Consider the following 22,874-nt stretch of genomic DNA (forward strand, 5'->3'; position numbering starts at 1 on the left):
ATCCGAAATATAACCGATCCGAAATACAACCGAACCGAATGACACCCGTCCGAAATTTATAACTAAGTCGAAGTAAAACATAATACATGAAATGCTGGTTTGATATGAAGGATCATATTAAAGGTGTTGTATTGTTAACTCCAAAAAATGGTACATTCTTGGTTGCTCCTACAAATGTTTATCATCTCTTTGCGTTGAGACGTAACTATGATTTGAACCAAAACTCAGAAGAGATATCAAGATACAGTGATCATGCTCAGCTGCTAATTTAAGAGAGTACATCTGCTCATAGAATCACAATCAATAATAGAAACTCAAACTGCCTAGAAAAGGCGATAAAGACCAGAGCAGAATTATTTTAACTGCTGTATACCAACTCGTTCTACACAAAAAATGAACTTTGGTTTGAGACTTGCGTTGTCAGCATGAAGTGGCAGCTGCCACATTTTCATCAACGATAAAAGGGATTGGCTTTGTTGGGGCAGGTAAACGCCCAATACTGTCAACTTTATCGGCAATTTTTGGTGGAGGACGAGCTGCTTTTGGCAGTAGCCTTCCCTTCTTGGCAAACCATTCTGGCTTCAGCAATGCTTTAAAACCCAACTTGTTGTAATGGACTTTCCGAACAGATCCTCCAGCAGCTTCCACAGCTGCCTTCGCTCTCACTGTTACCCGAGACACCTACAGGATATTCAAAACATTCTGTGGCTAAGAATGATCCGAGAAAATTATGTTTTTCATTGTAATCAATGAATAGATCACAGCAGAGACGGTAAAATATTCCAAAATAGCTTAGATTATTACCTCGAGATGGATTGGCCATTGTATTTGTTCAGCACCACGTCCCATAAGTCTCACACCATCTTCTATCTGCTTTCCGATGGCTCCTGCATCCTATAGTTGAAACATTTAAAACGTTAAGCCCACAAAATTACTAAAATTGAAAAGTAATGATCGTGTTATTAAGATTAGAAATGCCAACCTTGAGAGTTTTCATTGTGATCAACTCCGACGAATCAATTTTTCCCATATTTATAAGCTTGGCAATCTTCCCCAACCCTACTGGCTGCCATACATATGTCAAAAATGATTAATAGAAGCAAACATTTATGATTCAGACTCATGAAAGATAAGTAAACATGGGAATCAGCATGAAAAATCATGTAGGCTTCAGAAAATTGTAGTAATTCCTTCAATAATTATATTATACTGGTAATATATCATAAGACAGTCCAAATTACAACAGCAAAATAGTCAATACTAGAGAACTTGTAATTTCTGTTTATAGCAGACAATGTTGGAAGTCCTCTTTCTATTTTCCGTAAAGTAAAATGTTACATGAAACTTATCAACTTTTCAATCCAAGTTGACAAAACTTACCTCCATCAGAAACACCAAGTAACACGCACCAATGGAATAAAAATGAGGCCATTCGTTCGCTTTGTACAGATTTCGAGTTCACGAAACTGCAAAATCTCATTATGTAACATGTGATTTACAAACATGGAGTAATAACCATTTTAAGTAGTCATTCTAACATATTAACAATTATTTTTTTTAAAGTGTATTAAGTTCTAAATGTCTATTATAAGCTTGAATTTATATATATGTTTCAGAATATTTGAATTACAATTTTATTTAAATTAACAATTCACAATGCGATGTCCGTTAAACACGAGTCGTAACACTGCGAGGTGCCATCGTTACTACAATCGCGAAAACATCCACAATTTTTTTCTATGCACACACCTAATCCACGTGGGAGGAAGGTTAGTAATAACCGCAAATTTGGCAGACTGGTAAACATACAATACAGAAATGGTTTAAAACCAAAATTGGAAAAATGCTTCATAGAAATTAAAGACACCAACTTAATAACAACTACACATTAGATGGTTCATTCAATTTACTACAGCTAAAATAATCACAAACTATCACAAATACAAAATAAAAAATCACATTACATTGCCCTAATACCACTAAAGTGTCACCTTACCCTTGCATTGAAAAGGAGACTATTGTTGACTTATGGTTTCAAAAATTACAACTATTTTAAAAATTTTAGTTTCAACTTATAGTGGAAATATTAAATGTCTTCTACTCCTCCCGTTCCCATTTGATGTTCATATTTGCTTTTTGCACAATAATCAAAGCATGTATTTAAGGCTCAATATTTATAAATGCATTACATAAAATATTATAAATAGTATATAGTAAAATTTTAACAAGGTCTAACATAAATATATATTTTAAGTTGTAGATTCCATGAAAAATCATGTATAAGTTTCTCTCTACTTAAATAAAATATTCTAACAAGGGGAACGAAGGGAGTACCAATTAGTAGTAAAGAAGCAAGCTACATAATGCTTCCACTTTCTAATCCAAGATTTTAAAATATTAAAATAGTTAATGAAACAGGTCAAAACAAGGTGGCAACTGGAAATAGTTTCTTAAGAACCTTGAAAACTTTCAAAACTGATAAAAACAAGTAAATTAAATGAAAGATGCACAGGTTCCACAATGCAATCAAAAGAGTCCTTGGATAATAATTATTAACCAAGCCTAAATAACAGCACATTCCTTTGGATAAAATCAGTTCGATGAAGCATTACATTCTAGCATTGCATAGAGCTACTGCCTACTGTTCCCATTGCAATTTTTCTTTATCAAAAATGATTTATTAATAATTATAATGTACAAAGCAAAGGGGTGAGGCATCCCCAAAGCTCAGAAAAATTACAGTAAGAAATTTCAATCACCTACAAAGATCACATAGCGAATAATACAAAAACAAACCAGTATCCTTTGACCAAAGCGAGGCTAAGAACTTAACAAAGAAAAAAAGTGAACCTAAGCTAAGATTGACATCTTGGAATGTTCGAACTGTTTCGGAAAAGTACTAGAGTTGGTGATAATGTGATAGGTGAATGGTTAGCCAAAAATGTGGTAAAGGTGCGTACAATAAATGAAGAATTGTGAGGGTGACGTTTAAGTATAAAAGACAAAGTCTTTAGTGTATGTATATGGAAGCACTAAAAAGTGCTAAAAAGAAATTTTGGGAGGAGTTAGATGGTGAGATACAATGTATCTATACATAGAAAAATTGAATATTGATAATGATCTTAAATGACCATGTTGGGAAGACAAAAGTGACCTTCAAAACTATCCATATAGGTTATGGAAAAGAACAATAAATGGGGAGGAAAAGTTCGTTGATTTTGCACATGATTATTTAGTATTGAACACATGATATAAAGACTGAAAATTGTTTGGTCAATTAAGGTGAAGACAATGTTACCCAAATCGATTACTTGTTGCTTGGAGAAATGATTAGATAAATTGCCTAAACAATAAGGTCAGATTAGATGAATGTTTAGTCACCCAACACAATTCATAGTGTTCGATGTACGTTTGCAATCAAGCTCGCACAAAGATAAAATCTAAGAACAATGAAGAATCAAAGAGTGGAACCTAAAAAACCGAATGCTAAATGTTTTTGTCATTCAACTGTTGAGGAGCCTTTAGACTTAGCTATGAGGATGCATATTCAATTTGAACAAAAGTGAAAAATTTTATTATTTGTACGACTAAAGTAATTAAGGAGACGCAAAGTGTGGAGTACGTCCCATTAGACATTCCCTAAACCCTAAGTACAAAATTTTCCCCTCAAACCTTAAAACACAAAATAGCCCCATCTATCCTAAACCCTAACCCTAAACTGCTAAAATAACCTAACCTTAAAACACAAAATAGCCCCATCTATCAACTTAAACGCCAAGGTCCTAAACCTAACCCTAAAACTCGATCAGTTTTATAATGTGTATCACTTAGCTTGTATGTCCGGTGTTGTGTCATAAATAAGATAGCTAGAGGTGGGGGGAGGAACTAGAATCAAAAGGGTTTCAATTCATTCGAAATAAGACATAGTATATATAATATTGCTTTGACACAAAGGATTTGATGTAAAGTCAATTACAAAGAAAGTCCTTCAAGTATGTGAGTAGTTCAAGACTTCAAGTAAATTGGCTCATTTGTTCACAAGAACGAAGATAAGCATAAGATTTGTGAATCAAAGGGCTCAAATGGAGAATTGCGACCGAAATATAATGCAATAGAGTTAGAAGAAAAAATTTACAAAATTAGAGGTAGCTAGGATCATAACCGCTTTCATAGTCAATGCAGATGGTTCGACACTTCAGTCGCGACCAAAAAAAACCTTTAAAATGCTATGATACTACCTAATGACTGCAATCTGAAAATGAAGATATAAAAATGATCTTAGAATCAAAGAAAATTGGAGGCAAGTGAGAGGGAATCATTTACGTTGGTAACTTCATGTACCAAGAAGATTGAAAAATGCAGTACTTAGACTTTAAATAGTGGTTTATGATGCTTATGTGCATGCTGAGCTCAGACACGATTTTTAGAACTAAGGTTGAATTGAATAACTTTTAAAGTGATTGCTTATTTTGTTCATTTGAATTATTAGTTGTATTTCTAGATAATTTAGGAAATAATTTATACAACAAATACTAGCCAAGAGTTGTAAAAAAACAGAATCGTTAAGTAATTGATCAAAGGTTTTGGCTGAAGTGCTTATTTTTTTCACTTCATTTTGAGAAAATAAATTGATTGTGCACTGATTCAAATTGCTTGCGTGAGGTTTGTAACAAGTAAATCAAAGAGTTAGTGAGATTGAAAGTGTTTAAGAGTAGGGGGGGGGGGAGGTGTCAAATTATCAGAACCAAAGTTAGCTATATTAGTAAAATTAAAGTGCCAAGGTGATATCTAACACCATTAGGAGGAGTTAGGACCTTATGATATAGGTTTTGAAGCTTTCCTCAAAAGGTTTCCTTTTAAGCAATAAATAACGTGTATAAAATAAGTTTGTTTGAGAAACTTTTTGTGCCAAATAAATGCTTTGAACGGAAGACAACTTGAAGAAATCGAACAAAAAACCTCCTTATTTGACTACCAGTTCTTATATTTTCGAGAAAAATACTATTTATACATACTCCATCAGCTCATCATAATGAGATTCGTCAATCTCCACGACTCTTAAGGGAAAATTACTCCAAGTATTTACTTTTTCTCTAATCCTAATCATGAATCAAGTTATGTCTATCTAACCCATAAAAAGTTATTCAATGTGGTTGCAAAAGAACCTTTTGATCAATTCACATCAAACAAGTGATAAAAACAAACCATGTCCATCTACAATATTTGTAGCCCAACTTCAAAAATACAGCTCCACAACGTTTTGTTGATTTAAAGTGGCCAGAAATCAAGGTCCAGAGTACTTCAAGATAAAGGGACTATGGTGGATGGTTAACGGTAGCAAGCTCCAAATAGGTTTTTTGTTTATGACACTTTCAATGTTCTTTCACATAGATCTCTCCCACCAACTCAAAATGGTTCCAATTATTCACCAAAACATTACTAACTACAAAATAAGAGATTCAAGACGTCACCACTACCAGGAAACAACAAATACACATTACCAACCCTCAAGATGCTTAACCAAGTTATTAATTTCACATGAAAAGAGACACAAAAACTTGACATAAATCATTTAACATACACAAAAATAATGCTATCAAAAATTTGGAACTCAACAGGCCACTCCGCAAGTAAAGGTTTACTACAAATCATAACTAACGGAGTACCCATTTCAAGCAAAAGTAAATTACTTTGGACTCGGAAAAAATTTTCAGTAACTGCATCAGGTGTACTTCAAAAATGTCAGCATAAATTTCACTGTGGCATATTAGTCGTGAAGTCACAGGCCCCATAGTGACCTTAGGGAAATCTAATGCTACAACTCATAGCAATCAAAGCAGGGTTACAAATCACACACACCACAAAATGTGTCAACATTATATTATATATGATAAAACGAACATAAGCTAACCACATAACCCACCATCGGAAATTGAATTACAATGGATAAACCCATATACTAAACTATATTGGTGCCATTACAGTCAAGGACATATAAACATACATATAAAAGAGCCATTGACAATAACAGTATTTGATTTTAAAAATGAGTTATCATCCCTGAACCAAACAAGAATGGAGTATAAGGAATTCAAAAATCAACATTAAAGGCAAAACCCATAGTGAACAGAGGGGAATGGAGCCTGCCTATGCATTGGCCGGGGCATTTGAATTTAAAAAACCAATTTTAGTGAAGAATGTAAAAACCCAGATCGATTAAAATCTTGAAAAAATTAAAGTGAGGGATGAGATTACCTGAAAAGTAAGACTAAAAGGGTTCTTAAAACCACGCTTAGGGAGACGGCGGCGCAATGGAGTCTGACCACCTTCGAAACCAAATTTGTAGGTTCCACGAGCTTTCTGACCCTTATGACCACGTCCAGCAGTCTTTCCTAAACCAGACCCAATACCACGACCTTTCCTCTTCTTCTGCTTAGTTGCACCTGGGTTATCTCTCAGATTATTTAAGCTTAATACAGTGCTGTAAGCTCTCATTGTCGCAGAAAATCCGCCATTACAGAAGGTATTCCATGGATGGGGGTATTTCAGCAGAGAGTTCGACATGGGTGATGCAGATTGAAAAGGAGAAGGTGTGCTGGGTCTGCAGATGCTGCGGAGTGAGCCCGAGAGTAGCGATGCCACTCGTCTGCCGAGCATTTTTTGATTGGAGATTGAAATTAGGTTATGGATTTGGGAAATTTGATGGGATGATCAATGTGAGAGGTATGATGAAAAGAAGATTGGCAAAGAAATATAGAAATTTTAGTTTTTATTCATCTGCGCTTCATAGAGATGAAGCATTGTAATAGGGTTTAAGAAATTGAAGTTTCGACACCATAATGAACAAATTAATTTTCTTGCCACTTTTTTTTAGAAAATATTCCTAAAATCTTTTGTCAATTACAACACCATAATTTTTTGATTTTTACATTAAACATCTACTTTATTTTTAAACAGTCGTATTATTAATGAGATTTCATTAGTCGTTTTTAGCGTCTAATTTTTTTATATATTTGTTCATTACTAATTAAATTTTAATTAGTGATGGTACTAATTTGAAAAATTTCTATGATGATTAGAAACTTGTTAACTCGTAACGTAGTTATGAAGTGTAACAAGTATCGTAAACTTTGGAGGTAAAACTTAAAATTGAGCAAATACTCATAACATTTCGGGATAATTATAATACCCGAAAACATTATTTACCCATGTTGAGAATAAATTAAATATTTCATATACATACAAGTGATTTTTAAACATGAAGTAAATAACTTGTTACATGTACAACAATTTTTACCCAAACCTTAAACTATCTTAGATAAACATTTTATACACCATATTAGACCAAATTGAGGATATAAATCACCTCAAATCAGCCTCAAAACAGCAGCCCCTAGCTGCCATACTACCCCTTTTTAGCCCCAAAACCCACTTACACACTCCACCAAACTCTCTACTCAAAGCCCCTTTTGTTCTTACCCAACAACACCATCATAACAAGCATGCAAACATGATAAATCAACACATATTTGCTGTCCAGATTTTCAGTTCCATCAACATTCTTTCTCTCTTCATTTTACTCCTAAATTCATCCATAAGCACAATAGAAGTTCAATCTTATAATTCCTAGCAAAAACACCTTTTTTTCTCAACAAATCTTCTTCAAAAATCCATCTAAAACTTCTGAAAAATTATGTTTATAAATTCAAATTTCCCATACAAATAATCTTCATCTTAAGAGCTTTCCATAAACACCAAACTTGAAGAAATCCACCAAGTATAGAGTAAGTTATGTTCATTTCTTTATTCCACTAGTTTTTGTTAAAACTTGTTCATGTAAAATATTATTGTACATGAATCTTTCTATAAACTAAGATCATTATAAAATGAGTATTTTATCTCTAAACTAAGAAAATCATCACTTATAAATCTATAAAAATCGGCCATAATAAAAGGTAAGAAGATATATTTCCACAAACAAATAAATTTTGTTACTTAAAGGATTCAAGTAAAATTATGGGACTTAACTAATTATGTTGCTCAACATAATAAGTATACTCCAAATATGTTAAAATCATCACAAGTATTGGTCTAACAACTCTAACTAGGGAAAGTTCAGTGCATGTTGGAAATCCAAAATTATTATTGATTTTTGGATGAATGCAATATGTTTAGTTGAAGAGTTGGAGTTGAAACTTGAAGGGCAAGGACCTGAAGTTAGAACCACTTCTAAGAACGCGTAGGAGCTTACGTGGGAGCTTACGGAATAATTATAGGCTTGGAGTCGACGTATGTCACATGGGGTGATTTTTAAAGGATTTAAGAACAAGTTTGAGTATGGAATAATTTATTACATATATTATTATTGTGGGCATCATGCATGTTGATTTTATAAATTATTATATGTTTAAAGACATGTTTAACACTACTTTGTGAAAGTTATTGTGATGGAAATGATTATATGAATTTGAAAATATTAGAAATTCATTTTAAAAGAAATTTCCAGTAGCTATATGTTAAGAAAATTTATTGGATACTTTTTGTTGAGATTATTCGTTAAATTGACATTTTAATGGATTTTAAGGTGTTAAATATTCTCATTATAAAACATGGTATTAGATGAACTCTTCATCATCAAAAATAATTAATAAACATATATTATAATGTCTCCAACAAGATTTGGCCAGCATATATTTAGTTTGGAATTTTTTTATGATTTTTGAATAATCGTTAAATTGTTTAACGGTAAATTGTAAAATGGTAAAATATAAAATAATTACCAAACAAAGACATATGGATTTGAAATGAAACTTTATCACATACTCATATGGACAGTAGGTAAAATTGGTAAAAGTTTGGGAAGGTTTCGTTGACATTTAAGGACCTTAATAATTTTTACTCGGTTATTAATAATCGGTAAGTTTGAAAACAATAAAATATAAAATAAATACTAAATGACGTTTTTGGATATGAAAATTTTGTGAGACACTTATATAAGTAGTTGATACATGTTCAAAAATTTATATGGATTTTCGTGACCATATATAGACTTAAATAAATTTTATTCGGTTTATCGGTAAAATAACAATATTAATTATTAACAATACCCCACGTGATTTTTAATGGTTATTTAAAATTTTATACCCTTCTGGAACATCATATAATTTTTATAATATTTTATTCGGACTCAAATAATGTTAAAACTATTTTATTCTATTTATCGATAAAATGTCTATACAAAATAATAAAATATCATACATGACTTTTATAAGTTCAAATGGCCTAATAAGCATGTTATATGACTTCTGAAACTTTGGTATAATTTTATAAAATAAATTATTAATTATTTACTAATTTATCAAATTAATAGAAAATATTTATTCATTAAATGGTGTAATATTGTTAATTAAATTTGGGTAAAAATAGAGCTATATCAAAAATTTATAATTATATTAATAACCTATTGCCTCATAGTATAAAATAAGTTTAAACTAGATGGTTATAAATTTTACGGATTTAAGACACCATTTAAATAACGGAAAATACTCAAATTGTCGAAAATAATTGTAAGATCGTTATAAATTTGCATAACCAATTATAATCTGATGGGACAACCTTAAATTCATTTTAAATAAGGTATTATAATGATTTGATTAATTTGGGCCTTGTTGATGAATTAATATGTATTTTATAAATCAATTATCGATTTTATTACCGGCAAAACTATCTCGTATTCAAGAAAATAGTGTTTTATGAAATCTTTTGTCATAATGATTTTATAGACTTATGAATCATATTCTAGTTGTTTTTAATGAATTTCAAAACCCTTTTAAGTTATATTTACTTTAAAAAGGATTGAAACGAAATATTTTAGTGGTTTCCTTGAAAAATCGTATTGAACTTTAATCACTTTTTATTACGATGCATTTCCATGCATGCTAGTAATGCCCCAATATAATACAAAGGTTATGTTTGATGATATGATTATGCTAAGCATGTTTTACCCATGTGGGAAATATTATAATTTGATTTTGCTAAGTCGCAAATAAAGTATGTTTTGTTATGTGCAAATAAAAGATGTTTATCATATGGAAAAAGTTAATATTTTTGACTTTCAAATGCTATTAAAATTACAAAATATATATTATATACAAAAATATTTTAGCCTAAATGGTGGCCTGGGTATATATGCCACAGCAAATGTTGTGTGCATGATTAAACGACTCACCAATGCCGAGCGCGTATTTGTAACAGGCTCAAATTTCTTAATCTTAATCTTCCGATTAATTATTCCAAAATTTCTTTTCGAATTCCTAATCCTTTGGTTATCTAATTCAAATCACCTTTAATTCCTAAACCTTATTCCGATTTTTGTAATTTCTTCCAAATATTAAACTTAAAAATATATATATATATATTCTTAAATTTCTTTATAAGCACTAAAATATTATTTTATTATTTTATACTACGAAAAGTAAAATTTTAATATTATATTTACGGTTTTATTAAAACGTTACGTTTCAATTTCTGTTTCTTAAACTAACTTTACTACGTATCATTTTAACTTTACAACTTTGATTTAATTATTTTATACCTAAAAATTAACTATATTTTTCTTATTAACTTTAAGTATAGTTTTAACTAAAATTTTCTAAGTAAACTATCATATTTTCAAAATCAAACCTTAATCATACTTTCCCATTAATCTAAAACATTTCACTAGCATAAACTAGAACAAAAATTTGATGAATTAAAATCCTTTCTACATCAATCCATAATGTTCATCACTTACACAAGCTATCACCATTTCCTTACACAAGTTAACCTTCTTCTACACTCCAAATTCTTACACATCCACTTACACACTCCAACTCTTACACATCCACTTACACACTCCAACTCTTACACATTCACTTACACACTCTAAATCACTTACACAAGTTAACCTTCTTTTTCATACAATCTTATGAACCAAAAAGTTGCCCAAAACTCATTATAAATACCTCTCCTTAGCCATGAGATCACTTGCACCCCCATCATCAAATCTTTCTACCATTCTTTCTTATATCTTCACTTCATTAACATCTTACTAACTCTATACCCTTTTTATTTGTTGAAGAATCAAATGAAGATGGAGCTTGAGCTTATCACTTCTTAAGCCAATAATCATCAACTTTTGAAAAGTCAATTATTATCTTTTGGAGCTTGGATATCATTTTATTTTGGGTAATTGAAGATCTACTTCTTTAAAGCTTGGAACTTGAAGACTTTCTCTTTTGGAGCTTATTTCCTTAAGTTCTTATTTTCCAATTATTATTCTCTTACTTGGTTTAGCACCACCTTCGGAGGAAAATGGTACACATTTTCTTAACTATCTCGTTATGTGATATTTATTTATGGTTACTCGATAATATAAAAGCATGATCAATATGATTTTATTTTAGTCATTTAAACTTTATATGGTAATATTAAAGTCATATCCAGTTTAGTGATATTTTCGTCAAAACAATAATACTTTTGGGACACTCGAAAAAAAGTCATATTTATGGAAATTTTTTATTAATATGATAATATAGATATATATGAATTTTACTAGTTAAATAAACTTATGTGTTTAAAATGATTCCATATCATCTTGGTGTTTTGATAATGTTTTTTGTTGGACTCAAGTAATTATAAAGAAATATTAATCGGTTTATCGGTAAAATAGTCAAACAAACTTGTTAAAATGCTTAGCATTGTTTTTCTTGAAAACTCATTTCATATAGATTTTGGACCCTTAATAACTTGTCGGATTATGTTATTTTTATAGTTTTGATAGATCCGTTTTACTATTTTACTGGTTATTTGATAAAATATGTTATTAAGTACTTAGAAATATTACCCTTGACAGTTATGATTATTTATGACACAATAATGACTTAGTTTAGCCTTAGAAATCTTAGTATAGCTACGAAAATTTGTTATTTAATTAATATTAATTTATTAGATACTAGTAATTTGTGTCTATTAAAAGGGTAGAATTGTCAAAAATTTGACTAGTGCCAGTTTGACTTATAAGAATGTAAACTATTTCGGTTTAGAGTCTTGTTTGATATTGCATGATATTGATTGTATGACTCTGATAGTAAGGTAACGTCGAACCATGGACCGGCATGTAAAATCCCGGCGTCCGTGTTAGCCGGCACGTAAAATGCGGTGTCAGACAGGGGGTCCGAGAAAAACCCATCCTGTGTATTTTGCAGGAAAATTTAGCTCAGGTTTCGATCCAGGCCGCAACTTTAATTATTCTATTGAGGACTTAGCTTCAATGATTTTACTTGATGACTATATTGTACTTATGTTTTTTTTATCGTATTTAAGTAAACCTTATTTTATATTTTCTCAGTTGTAAGATTTTTTTTATTTTTTTTTTAATTTTTTTTTACTTATGTTTTGAACAATTTTAGTTTAAATGGTTTTTAGCAGTTCGGCGTTTTACACTTCCGCATTATTTATCTTAAGTATAAATGTTAATTATGTATCGAGAGTGTCGCTCCTGCTACACGAGTGTAATACCCCAGATTTAGCTTGAAAAAGGATTGATAGACTACTCATATCAACAAGGTGCATCTTTTTTCTAGGGAGCCCATTTGCTAAGAACTCCACAGTTAAGCGTGCTTGGTGGAGAGCAATCTTAGGATGGGTGACCTCATGGGAAGTTTTCCCGTGTGCGCACGAGTGAGGCCAAAGTGCGCTGGAAAGACTTGTGTTGGTTTGTGGGGCTAGTCTACAGTCTCCAAGAGTAGTCACCAGCAGTCCGAGGGGCCTGGGTGTTACAAATGGTATCAGAGCAACCCTGCGACCGTGGCTAATAGTGTTTAGTGCACCTAGCGGGGGAAAAGATTTTGAAGTTACGGTCCAACGAGGACATTGTATTCTTAAGTGGGGGTGAGTGTAATACCCCAGATTTAGCTTGAAAAAGGATTGATAGACTACTCATATCAACAAGGTGAATCTTCTTTTCTAGGGAGCCAATTTGCTAAGAACTCCATAGTTAAGCGTACTTGGTGGAGAGCAATCTTAGGATGGGTGAGCTCATGGGAAGTTTTCCCGTGTGCGCACGAGTGAGGCTAAAGTGCGCTGGAAAGACTTGTATTAGTTTGTGGGGCTAGTCTACAGTCTCCATGAGTAGTCACCAGCGGTCCGAGGGGCCGGGGTGTTACAGTATTGTTCACAATACCATTGTGTTACACTTGCCGGACATGTCGCGGACAGTAGACCGACTACCAAACGAGTCATAGGATGACTCACAAAGTACCCATATAAACTTATGATATGAGTTTGAAATTGATTTGGATCCATTGAAATCTTATGATTTATGATGAAAAATGAGAATTTGAAATGACTATAGAGCCATTGACCGGGTTTAAATGATAATATGATTTATCAAATGAAAAAACATATTTCAAAATGAATTTATTCAAATAAAAAAAGGTTTTAATAACTTGTTTTACGGACACCAGTGTGTTTATACTCAGCCTTTTTGCTGATACTATGCTTTGTATGTTTTTCCAATGGTTTTGTTTTTAGAGTAAACCCCTATGACACCTCGACGGAGAATGGATATGCGAGCGGAAGATGAACCTGAGTTGGAGTATGACTCCCCTTTTGTTTAGATCTCTTTATTGTATTTGAGAGACTATTAGTTTAGATTTAGACTATTTTAAAGATGTAATTTGAACTTTGGACTTATTTCGATTTGGTTGTAATTTTCCTATATTTTGGACAGTTAAGACTTTCGTTATATTGCTTTGGTTTGGTTCAAGTATTATACTTGGATATTGGTTTGACCTTTAAGTAACCCCTTAATTGTGTTGTCAAAAGTAAGCTCCCGCTTGATTAATACTAAATTCCAGTTAGTGTTTGCCTTCATAATTCGAGGCGGTTACAATTTTTGCAATTAATTGTCTCTAATATAGCTTTTTAAACTTGTATAAATCGTGTTGCTATTTCATCTATTGATGGATAAATAAGCGTTAAAATCTAAGGATCTACTAGTGATTTTGGTTGCTATTTGGTGAACTATGTCATGGCTTGAGACATTTTTAGACCCTAGCCTTAGAAGACCAAGTTGAGTGTTAATTACAGATGTTCATGGGTCTAAGATCTTATTGGACACGTTCCAAACTCGCCCGTATTTTTAGTGTATGGGTCTAATTTTTTAACAATTAGCGAATTCGAGTTCAGTTTTAGGTCTAAAAAAATATATGGGTCTAGTATGGGTTTGGGTATAAGGTTCTCAAACTTAGACCCTCTCTCTGGACCCATTTTAAGATTAATATTCGTTTCAAATCTGTTAGATCCACTTTAGTCCGAACGTTTAACATTCGAAATCAACTTTAAATTTGTTCCAAACCTATTTATTGGACTTAATTTAGACTTATAGACAACCAATAAATCCATTTTAGTAGTAATAAAACCTTAAAATTGTAGAGAAATTAAATTTGAATAACCCTATTTACCTTTCACAAATTGTTGTCCAAGCAAAAAATAAAAAAAAAATAAAAAAACATCTAAGAACATGTTTTAAGTATCCCAAATGCATTCCTAAATGTATCATATGAACCTCATGAGCTTTCTAGACAATCCACTACAAATTGAGGATGAAAAAGCTTCAAAACCAACTTTGAATTCAAGCAAAGAAAACTAGATAAGACCATAAATCAGATTGGAACAACAGCTATGAAATAAAATGCAAATTTGGATTAACAAAACTAGAATAAAAGTGAATAGTTAATATTGCAACAACAAAAGTTAATTTTCTTTGTAATTAATTATTGTGTTGTTATTTTAAATATATTTAAATAGTTTAATTAGTTCCAAGACACTAATATAGTTTCATTAATATGTACTTATTGTTGTTATTTTTTAATGTCACATAAGTTGCCACTGGACGCCACCTAGACTGCAACTCGGTGGATTGATCTAGCCAAGTCTGTTTGTTTAACATTATTGTTTGTATCTAAATTTTATTGATGTCTATATTGTTAGTGTTTTTATTATTATAGTAATTAAGATATTAATATCTTTAAAACAAGGAAAAATTACAAGAAAACTACCTAATATATATCACTTTTTGCAAAAAACTACCTAATCTAATTTTTTTGCTAAAAACTACCTTATATGACATGTTGCTTTGTAAAATACTACCACTTAATAGATTCCTATTGTAGATGATTAAGTTGGATGGTTAATCATTATGTATATCCTTCTTTGCATTTAATCTCTCTTTGATTTCATTTATGGGTAAATTATACTGAACACAAAACTTAATCGGTTGTTCTAAACCCACTTTTAGATCAACTAGTAAAGTGCCACAAACTCACTCAATTGCAAAAATTATTCCAACAACTTCAAACAACCGTCAACTTTTCTATCAAAGGGAGGTAGGAAGAAGTCATGTGATGTAGGAAGAAAAAAACGTGGAGCAAGATTTGTTGCACCGTGAGTGATTTCAACTTCACATTCCGCTATCCATGGTCGATTGTGATTTTTTAAGTTTAATAACTGATACCCGTTTTCAAATTTGAATTTAAATCAAATTTCACCATTGTTTTTGAAGTAGTTTAAATTGAGAATTTAAAAATGACTATCAAACTTTATCATTATGAAATTCTTCATTTATGATTTCATAATTAAAATTCATTATTTGAAATGAAATACTTATTCCCAAACACTACATAAAATAATTTATAATTTGGTGATTACTATTGACTTTGTAGTAATGTTGTCATGGTAATAGTTATGGTATCATATTAATTGGGAATATTAGAATGAGTTTTCAAGCCATTATAGCAAGTTTTAATTGACATTTATAAGGATATCATAGTTCTCATTGTACGGAATTTTAGATTGTTTTTGATGAATTTTAGGAATTCAAGGAGACTTACAAGTGATACCTTTTAATTTGTATAGGAGCTCAATACGTGATATCGACTTAACCTCTATTTTTATTTTTTGTTTGTATTTTCTTATAGAATATATATTTTAAATTTTAACCTTATTTTTAGTGCATTTCACACTTTACTTTTATTTATTTTTTTTACTCACTTAATTTCCTCTCTTTTTTGCGATTATGATTTTGTTTTAGGGGTTAAAATTCACAACTCATGCAAATTTATTTTGAAAGTAATCATAAAAGAATTATTAAGTTATTACTCTTCATATTAGAGATGTTCAAAACCGAATACTGGATCAATTCGAATCCGGGAATCCAAATAGTGAAAATCATAATCTGGTTCCGATTCGAAAAAATCAGATATCTATAATTTGGATATCCATTTTAACCAGAATCGGATGCATGATATCCGATTTTAAATTCTTTTTTACGCTTTTTTTTTTAAAAAAATTGCGTTTTTTGCCCTTAAATATTTAATCTCAATTCGCTTTCTTTATTTTAATCAAACTTATTTTTAAAATTTAAAAACTAATCATTTCAAAAATATGGTTGGATTTTTAAAAGTCTAAATTAATTACGATAAACTATAACTAATCACGCAACTTATAGTTCAGAATTGTACCATTAGTAAATTTAACAATCTAAATAAACCTTTTTTTTAAAAATAATAAAATGTGGATTTTTAGATATTTAGGTTTACCAATATCTTGATTCAATCTGATATCCAATTATAAAAATCAAATATTCAATTTGAGTTATCGAGTTTCCAAAAATCACATTAATTATCCTTTTTTAAACTGATTAAAGAATATTTTCAATTGGATGATCAAATATTTTTAGACACTACTTCATATTGATCTAAATTTGGTCAAACTTAAAGCAACCTGATTCAAATCTAAACTATTCCAAATCAAAATCAACATAGCACAAATCATCAAGGTGGGAGTTATGGTGTTGTCTATGTCTTATCATGTAGCTGTGTCTCGATTTTTAGGAAAAATTGTCGGGAATAATTTCATTTATTGACAAACCGCTGTGAATAATCCATATTATCGATTATTTATGAATAATTTCACCATTCCACTATTTTTACTCGTGGCACCCCTTAGGAATCAGTAACCGGCTAATGCTGGTTCCCATATGGCATTTATTTCTTCTATCCCCTTAGAAATCTATTTTCAAATCATCATCTTCAAATTCCTCTCCTTCCATCTTCAAATTCCTTTTCTTTCATCTTCAAATTGCTGTGTTGATTTCCTTCCCCTCATCTCTAATTTCAAATTCCTCCATCTCCATCTCTATGTGCATTTGCATCAGCTGAAATTAGGGTTGAATTATCTGCATTTGCATCTCCGATTTCAGAGGTTGAACCATGTGCTGGTGGTGGTCTCCATCAACATGGTAAATTAATTCCTTTTAATCTTTGATACTTTAATCATTACATTGTTCTAGTAGAATCAAATTGATAATGAATTTCAATAATGTGTTTCATGTTTAGGTTAATGATTTCGAAAAATAAGCAATGTTCATCAACCCCAAACAACCAATTTCAAACAAGAATGTAATAGAGTGAAAAGGTTTACTTACAGGTTAATTTAGACAAGAATAAAACTTCTCTCCAGGCCGAGAACCCCTTTTAGCCACCTGCAATTTCGCCATATACCCATGCTCACATCTAACCTATTATTCCAATTTGAAGCTCTACTATGAGTGGCGAAACAATTGGAGTTCATATTCTCAGAAGTAAAAAAAAATAAAACTTGTGTTAGGGTTAAGGAAATAGGTGAAGAAGAAGAATAAAAATGAAGAAAGTAGGTGAAGAAGACGAAGAATAAGAATGAAGAAAGTTAGAGTTAAGGAAGAAGATGAGTGAACAAGATGAAGACATAAAAAGAAATGACAAAAACACCTGCAACGACTAGTTTGTAACCCGCATTAGCCGGTTGTTTTTTTTGGGGTGATACGAGCAAAAATAGTAGAAAGGTAGGATTATTCATAAATAATCGATAGTACGGATTATTGACAGCGCTTCGTCAATAGATAAAATTATTTCCGACAAATTTTTCCCGATTTTTATTGAATAAGAGCGAGGCGAGGGAATGATTGTCCATTTGCGTTGAATTTACCTCCCCACTAAACTTGTTTCTAGGTAAATTCTTTGATTTTTTGTCAAATCTTCCAGTGTAATTGCCTTAAATTTTCGATTCACAAATCGATACTATGTTACATTGAATTTTACGATTCAGTAATTCATAAATATCAAACAATTCGGATACATATGCTGCATATTCGTTCGCTTTTGCATTCCAAGATCATAGTGCTAAAATGAGTTTTTTATAATGGTTACGTGTTAAGATGAATATATATATTACCGTTTCATTTGAATGAAATCCCTGAATGATAGATTGATGGGACCCGATTCCTGCAAATTTTGGATGGAATGACTGGAAAACTGTGAGGGAAAGGGGGACCCAAATCACTGAAGATGCCGTCTCTAGTTTTGTAATTTTTATAGACAGAATAACGCGTGTTCGTTGAACTTAAATTCATACATTGAGATTTAGATTGATACTAACTATAGAGATGAATTCTTGTGTCTTGCTAGTTGTTAGTAAGGATCATAGTGCAAAATCTTGAATGCCAAATTGGTAGTGATAACTGATAACTGTCAAGCCCATCAGTGCGAATGGATTTGCAGTTATCTGCCTTAATTTTGGTTAATGACCTAAACCTTAAGGCGAAGGTTGTAGGCCCAGAATATCTTATATATTCTATGATTCTATCATGCCGCCTTACACAAAAGCGTTTTGGGCAAGAAGTGTATATGGCTCTAAATACTTCATTTGAAATAGTGAGGGGTGAACGAGATTTGAATTTCTTACCTTTTATCGCGTTGGATTATGATACTACGTCAAGAAACTAAGTCACTCAAAGTTTAAGTCAACGGTTGTAGCCGCATGATATATTATGTATTTTATCGGTGGTATGCTCAAGAATCTTTACAATATGGTCACATTATGCTAATGTTGGTGATGTTTTGCACAGTGGTATGGAGAGAGTCCCCCCAGCCCTGTTTGGCTGTTTGTCAGTTTTGGGTTGGATGTGGGGGACCTCATTGTAGACTCTAGTTTGGCTGCACTCTATCTGCTTATGCTTGAGACATGGATCAATGGTCATTATTCGCCCACATTTTGATGCTCCTATCTTTTTATACTTAACTTCATCCTCTCACCATCTTACTCTATAGACTATAATCCTTTACCTCCCCTGAGGATTAGATTAGCCTCACAAATATCGTAACTTCAATGGCAGCACCTACAATGCTTGCTAACATGGTGCTTTTGGTGTTGGTGACGGCCTTATTTGCGTCTTTGCTTGTTAACCCAGGTTTGGCTTTACATATAGTGTATATTACATTTTTCTATGTTTTTCCTCTCCATTCTTGGTTTTCTCTTTGGTGAGGTCAGAAAACTTCTGCTCTGCTATCATTGTTTTCATGACCTTTTTGTTTCACACATATACCAATGATTCTTCCAACAGTTAAAAGTATATTGTACTTTAAAGAATTGTCTGTCTTTGATATGGTTGTCAGTGAAAGAATTACTAATTCTAAACATTCTTTCTTACAGTTGTTTAGTTTAACTCAGTCTCTAGGGATCCAACTAACCACTTCTAAAACCATATGGTGTTGTCGTTTAAATACTCGTCGTTCTACTTTGCGCCTCTTGTTTTGATTGCAGATGAGGAGGGAGGTGGGATTTGATGCACTAAGTCTTACCCTTAGCTTGAAGTTCCATGAATGTTATTTGGTATATCGTACTCTTGCATTCTCGAAGTGACAAATAACATACTTTTGACTCATGTTAAGTAGTAATACCCATCTTAATTCAGTCCCTTAAATCTATCCTGCATGCTACTATCTTACTATTCATGTTGCTTAGCATAATCTGGTGATCTTTTATGTTAGCTGTTTGCAGTTCAAACGTTCATATTGACATTCAAATGAAATTACAAGGGATACATACTAATTTATACCAGTGGAAATTGAAACGGCCATAATGTGATGTTGGAGTCACAACCCAATACTTGCGTCTGAATGTTTGTTTATGGAAACTTTTTAAAAGTATTTGGCCTGAATTATGAATTACACTATGTTTGGATGACATTTTTAGTGAGAAAAGAAAGGTAGGGAAGGGAAAGATAGGGATGGAAAAGCAATGGAAGAGAAATGGAAGAAAATTAACTCTTGTTTGTTTAGGAGGGAAAGAAAAAGAATGGAGACGAGAGTTTTCCCTCAAAATCTTTCCAACTTTGGAGAGATTGAGACCTTAATCAAAACCGTTCATCTGATCCCTCAAAATCCATTCCTTCCCATTTAGTTATCCAAACAAGGGTATCATCATTCTCTTTCCTTTCCCTTTATTTCCTTTCATCCAAACACAGCCTGGCCTAGAAATTCTTGTTCCAAAATGTTTAAATGTGTTGCAATATTTCCTGGGGTACTCATAAACATGACTCATAGTACAAACGAAATAATGATGAAGCAAAGCATATGATATTTATTCTTTATTGCACCTTCCAACAGTGGCGAAGCCACATTGGGGGGCTGCCAAGGGGCCGGCCCTTGCAGCCCATTGTCGCGGTCCACTGTCACGGCTTATATTTTAAGTTCGATTCTTTTATTATAAGAACTATATTGCAAGTAAATTTTTCTTTTCTTGTTTCACCCCTGCCTTCCAACATTATCAATATAGAGAGTATATCTGAGGTCTTTTCCTGATACCTGTATACAACTTTTTCTTGTGATGATAAAGTGAAAAGAGGGTAGTTGTTAGATTTTACATGTGATTGCTAAATTCTTGCTTAATTGGTGCAGTTATTGGTTTGCATACAAAGGGAAAAGAACGTCAAATTGTGGCTAATGTAAACCTATCAGCAAGGAAATTACAGCTTAAGGTAAATTAATGTTACAAGTTTGATTGATTTAGTTTCCATAGTGTTGAATCTAACTCTCCATTTGAAAAAAAAAAAAGAGAAAGTTGATAGGATCAACAGCACCAACATGTACGTATAATGAGTGCAGGGGATGCAAATACAGATGCCGAGCTGAACAGATTCCAGTGGACAGCAATGACCCTTTAAACAGTGCATATCGTTACAAATGTGTTTGTCATAGGTGAATGCCAATGCTCAATGGTGATTTTGTCAGTTTTTGTGCTAAATTTTGTAGTTATTTATAGTTAGTCTTAAGAGGGGGTGGGGCCCACTCCTACTTTTATTGCATTTGCTCCCACCCATGTGTGCAAGGAGTAGGATGGTGCCCCAGATGCCAGATGTGCTTACATTTTCCCCATTTGTAACTTCACTTTATTTCTATTTGTATTACTATTTACTATGCTATAATTGGGATGAGCCCTGTTAAATAATTAAATTTTGGCGTCTTTTTTAAAAGATTATTATTAATTTTTTTTTTTCTGAAATCTGCGGTTGTAGAAATTCATCTAAGACCATGTTTGGTAAGGTTTGATGATGAAATTACATGAGTGAATCTCTTATTTTTTGTTTGTTAACGAAGAGAAGGTAAGCATTGCGGATACCAATCACTAATTTCTAAGGGTTTGTGTCTAGGTCAAAAAATTTTTGAGACTTTATGATCTAGGTGCGGGTCTTGATCCAAAGAAATAGAGTCAGAATGTAGATCTAGTTGGATCCAAGCTAAATTCGACCCATACACATTGCTACCTCTTGCAAATTCCAATACTCCATACTTTTGTGTAGGAATAGCCAAGGGTCCTTTTAGGTCCAATTCAATTAGACTCAGAGCCATACCCATTAGATTTTAGTGCACATAAACTTGGATTTAGACTGTTAGGGTCTGATATTTTAGACCCTGATCTAGATTCGTTGGGAATGATGGATCTAGGGCCCTAAACGAGCTTTAATATAATTATTCATACTTAAAGTTTATTACATTTTTTAAGTTTTCATTAGTAGTAAAATGGGTCTATGACTATAAGTTGTATATAAGTCTAAATAAAGTCTAACTAAATATAAAATAGGTTATTTGTAATGAATTTAAAATGATTTTAGGTTGTATAATAGGTCAAGTCTGAAGAGAGTCTAACAGGTATCGGTTAGTTGTAGCGAATCTGACTCTTAAAGGATCCAATGAGAGAGTCTGGGTTGCGTTTGGATTTAACGACCCTAGACCCAGACCTATTGATGTCTTTGGACTTGAAATCGGACCTAAATGCTCTAGATCTTCAAAAATTGGATGGGTCTAAAGCAGATCTAATAGGATTTTTGGACCCATAATCATCCCAACTTTTATACTTATCGTTTACTAATATATTTTTCTCTCCTCTTCCTTCACAAATCTAATCATCTCTTACTCTAAAATATCCTAATTTCTTTATAGCTTTTTCTTCTTAAATCTCTTTTATGATGGATTTTGTAAGAACAAGTAATTCACATACACAAATGCGCATACAGATCTACTACTCGTATTTTATAGAAATAGTTCCTCAATGAAGTTTAGGAAAAGGTAATTATCATTATACATAATATAGGTAACATTTATTTATTTATTTATGATAAAATTACCTAAATATCCTTGTGGCTAAAACCTAGTCGGCCTAAACTTGCCCCCTAAATAACCTCTTTCAGAACTCTAATATTAGTCGACAAATGATCTCCCTAAATTCGTATGTACCTAATTAACCCTCCAGCTATTCCAAATACCTCACAGTAACTCATTTTGACCTGAGTTTACCTTTACCTACTGTTACTCTGCCAAAATATACAGCCAGCCTACAATTATTCAGATACCTATTTTATTTCCTTAAACTCATCTTACAATCCATTGATCTTGCTTTCATTCAAGTTGTCATTTATTCCTTGATTTCTGTTTTCCGATCTGACTTGAGCGTTGGAG

The 22,874-nt window shown here is 32.1% G+C and overlaps 2 protein-coding genes across 2 annotated transcripts; one reads left to right on the forward strand and one right to left on the reverse strand.

The window, feature by feature from the left end:
• Positions 1-234: 234 nt before the first annotated feature.
• Positions 235-6,833, reverse strand: LOC130818765 (uncharacterized). Its single transcript, XM_057684964.1, has 4 exons — positions 6,256-6,833; positions 983-1,066; positions 805-894; positions 235-681 (listed from the first exon to the last, which is right to left on the reverse strand). The coding sequence occupies exons 1-4, from the start codon at positions 6,655-6,657 to the stop codon at positions 421-423; spliced, it is 837 nt and encodes a 278-aa protein (XP_057540947.1). The 5' UTR covers positions 6,658-6,833; the 3' UTR covers positions 235-420.
• Positions 6,834-17,322: 10,489 nt separating this feature from the next.
• Positions 17,323-21,371, forward strand: LOC130818766 (EPIDERMAL PATTERNING FACTOR-like protein 9). Its single transcript, XM_057684965.1, has 4 exons — positions 17,323-17,341; positions 17,439-19,327; positions 20,817-20,896; positions 20,974-21,371. Exons 2-4 carry the CDS (start codon positions 19,246-19,248, stop codon positions 21,118-21,120), a joined length of 309 nt encoding a protein of 102 aa, XP_057540948.1. The 5' UTR covers positions 17,323-17,341; positions 17,439-19,245; the 3' UTR covers positions 21,121-21,371.
• The last annotated feature ends 1,503 nt before the right edge of the window (positions 21,372-22,874 follow it).

Source organism: Amaranthus tricolor, chromosome 7, assembly GCF_026212465.1.
Source record: "Amaranthus tricolor cultivar Red isolate AtriRed21 chromosome 7, ASM2621246v1, whole genome shotgun sequence".
Lineage (NCBI taxonomy): Eukaryota > Viridiplantae > Streptophyta > Magnoliopsida > Caryophyllales > Amaranthaceae > Amaranthus > Amaranthus tricolor.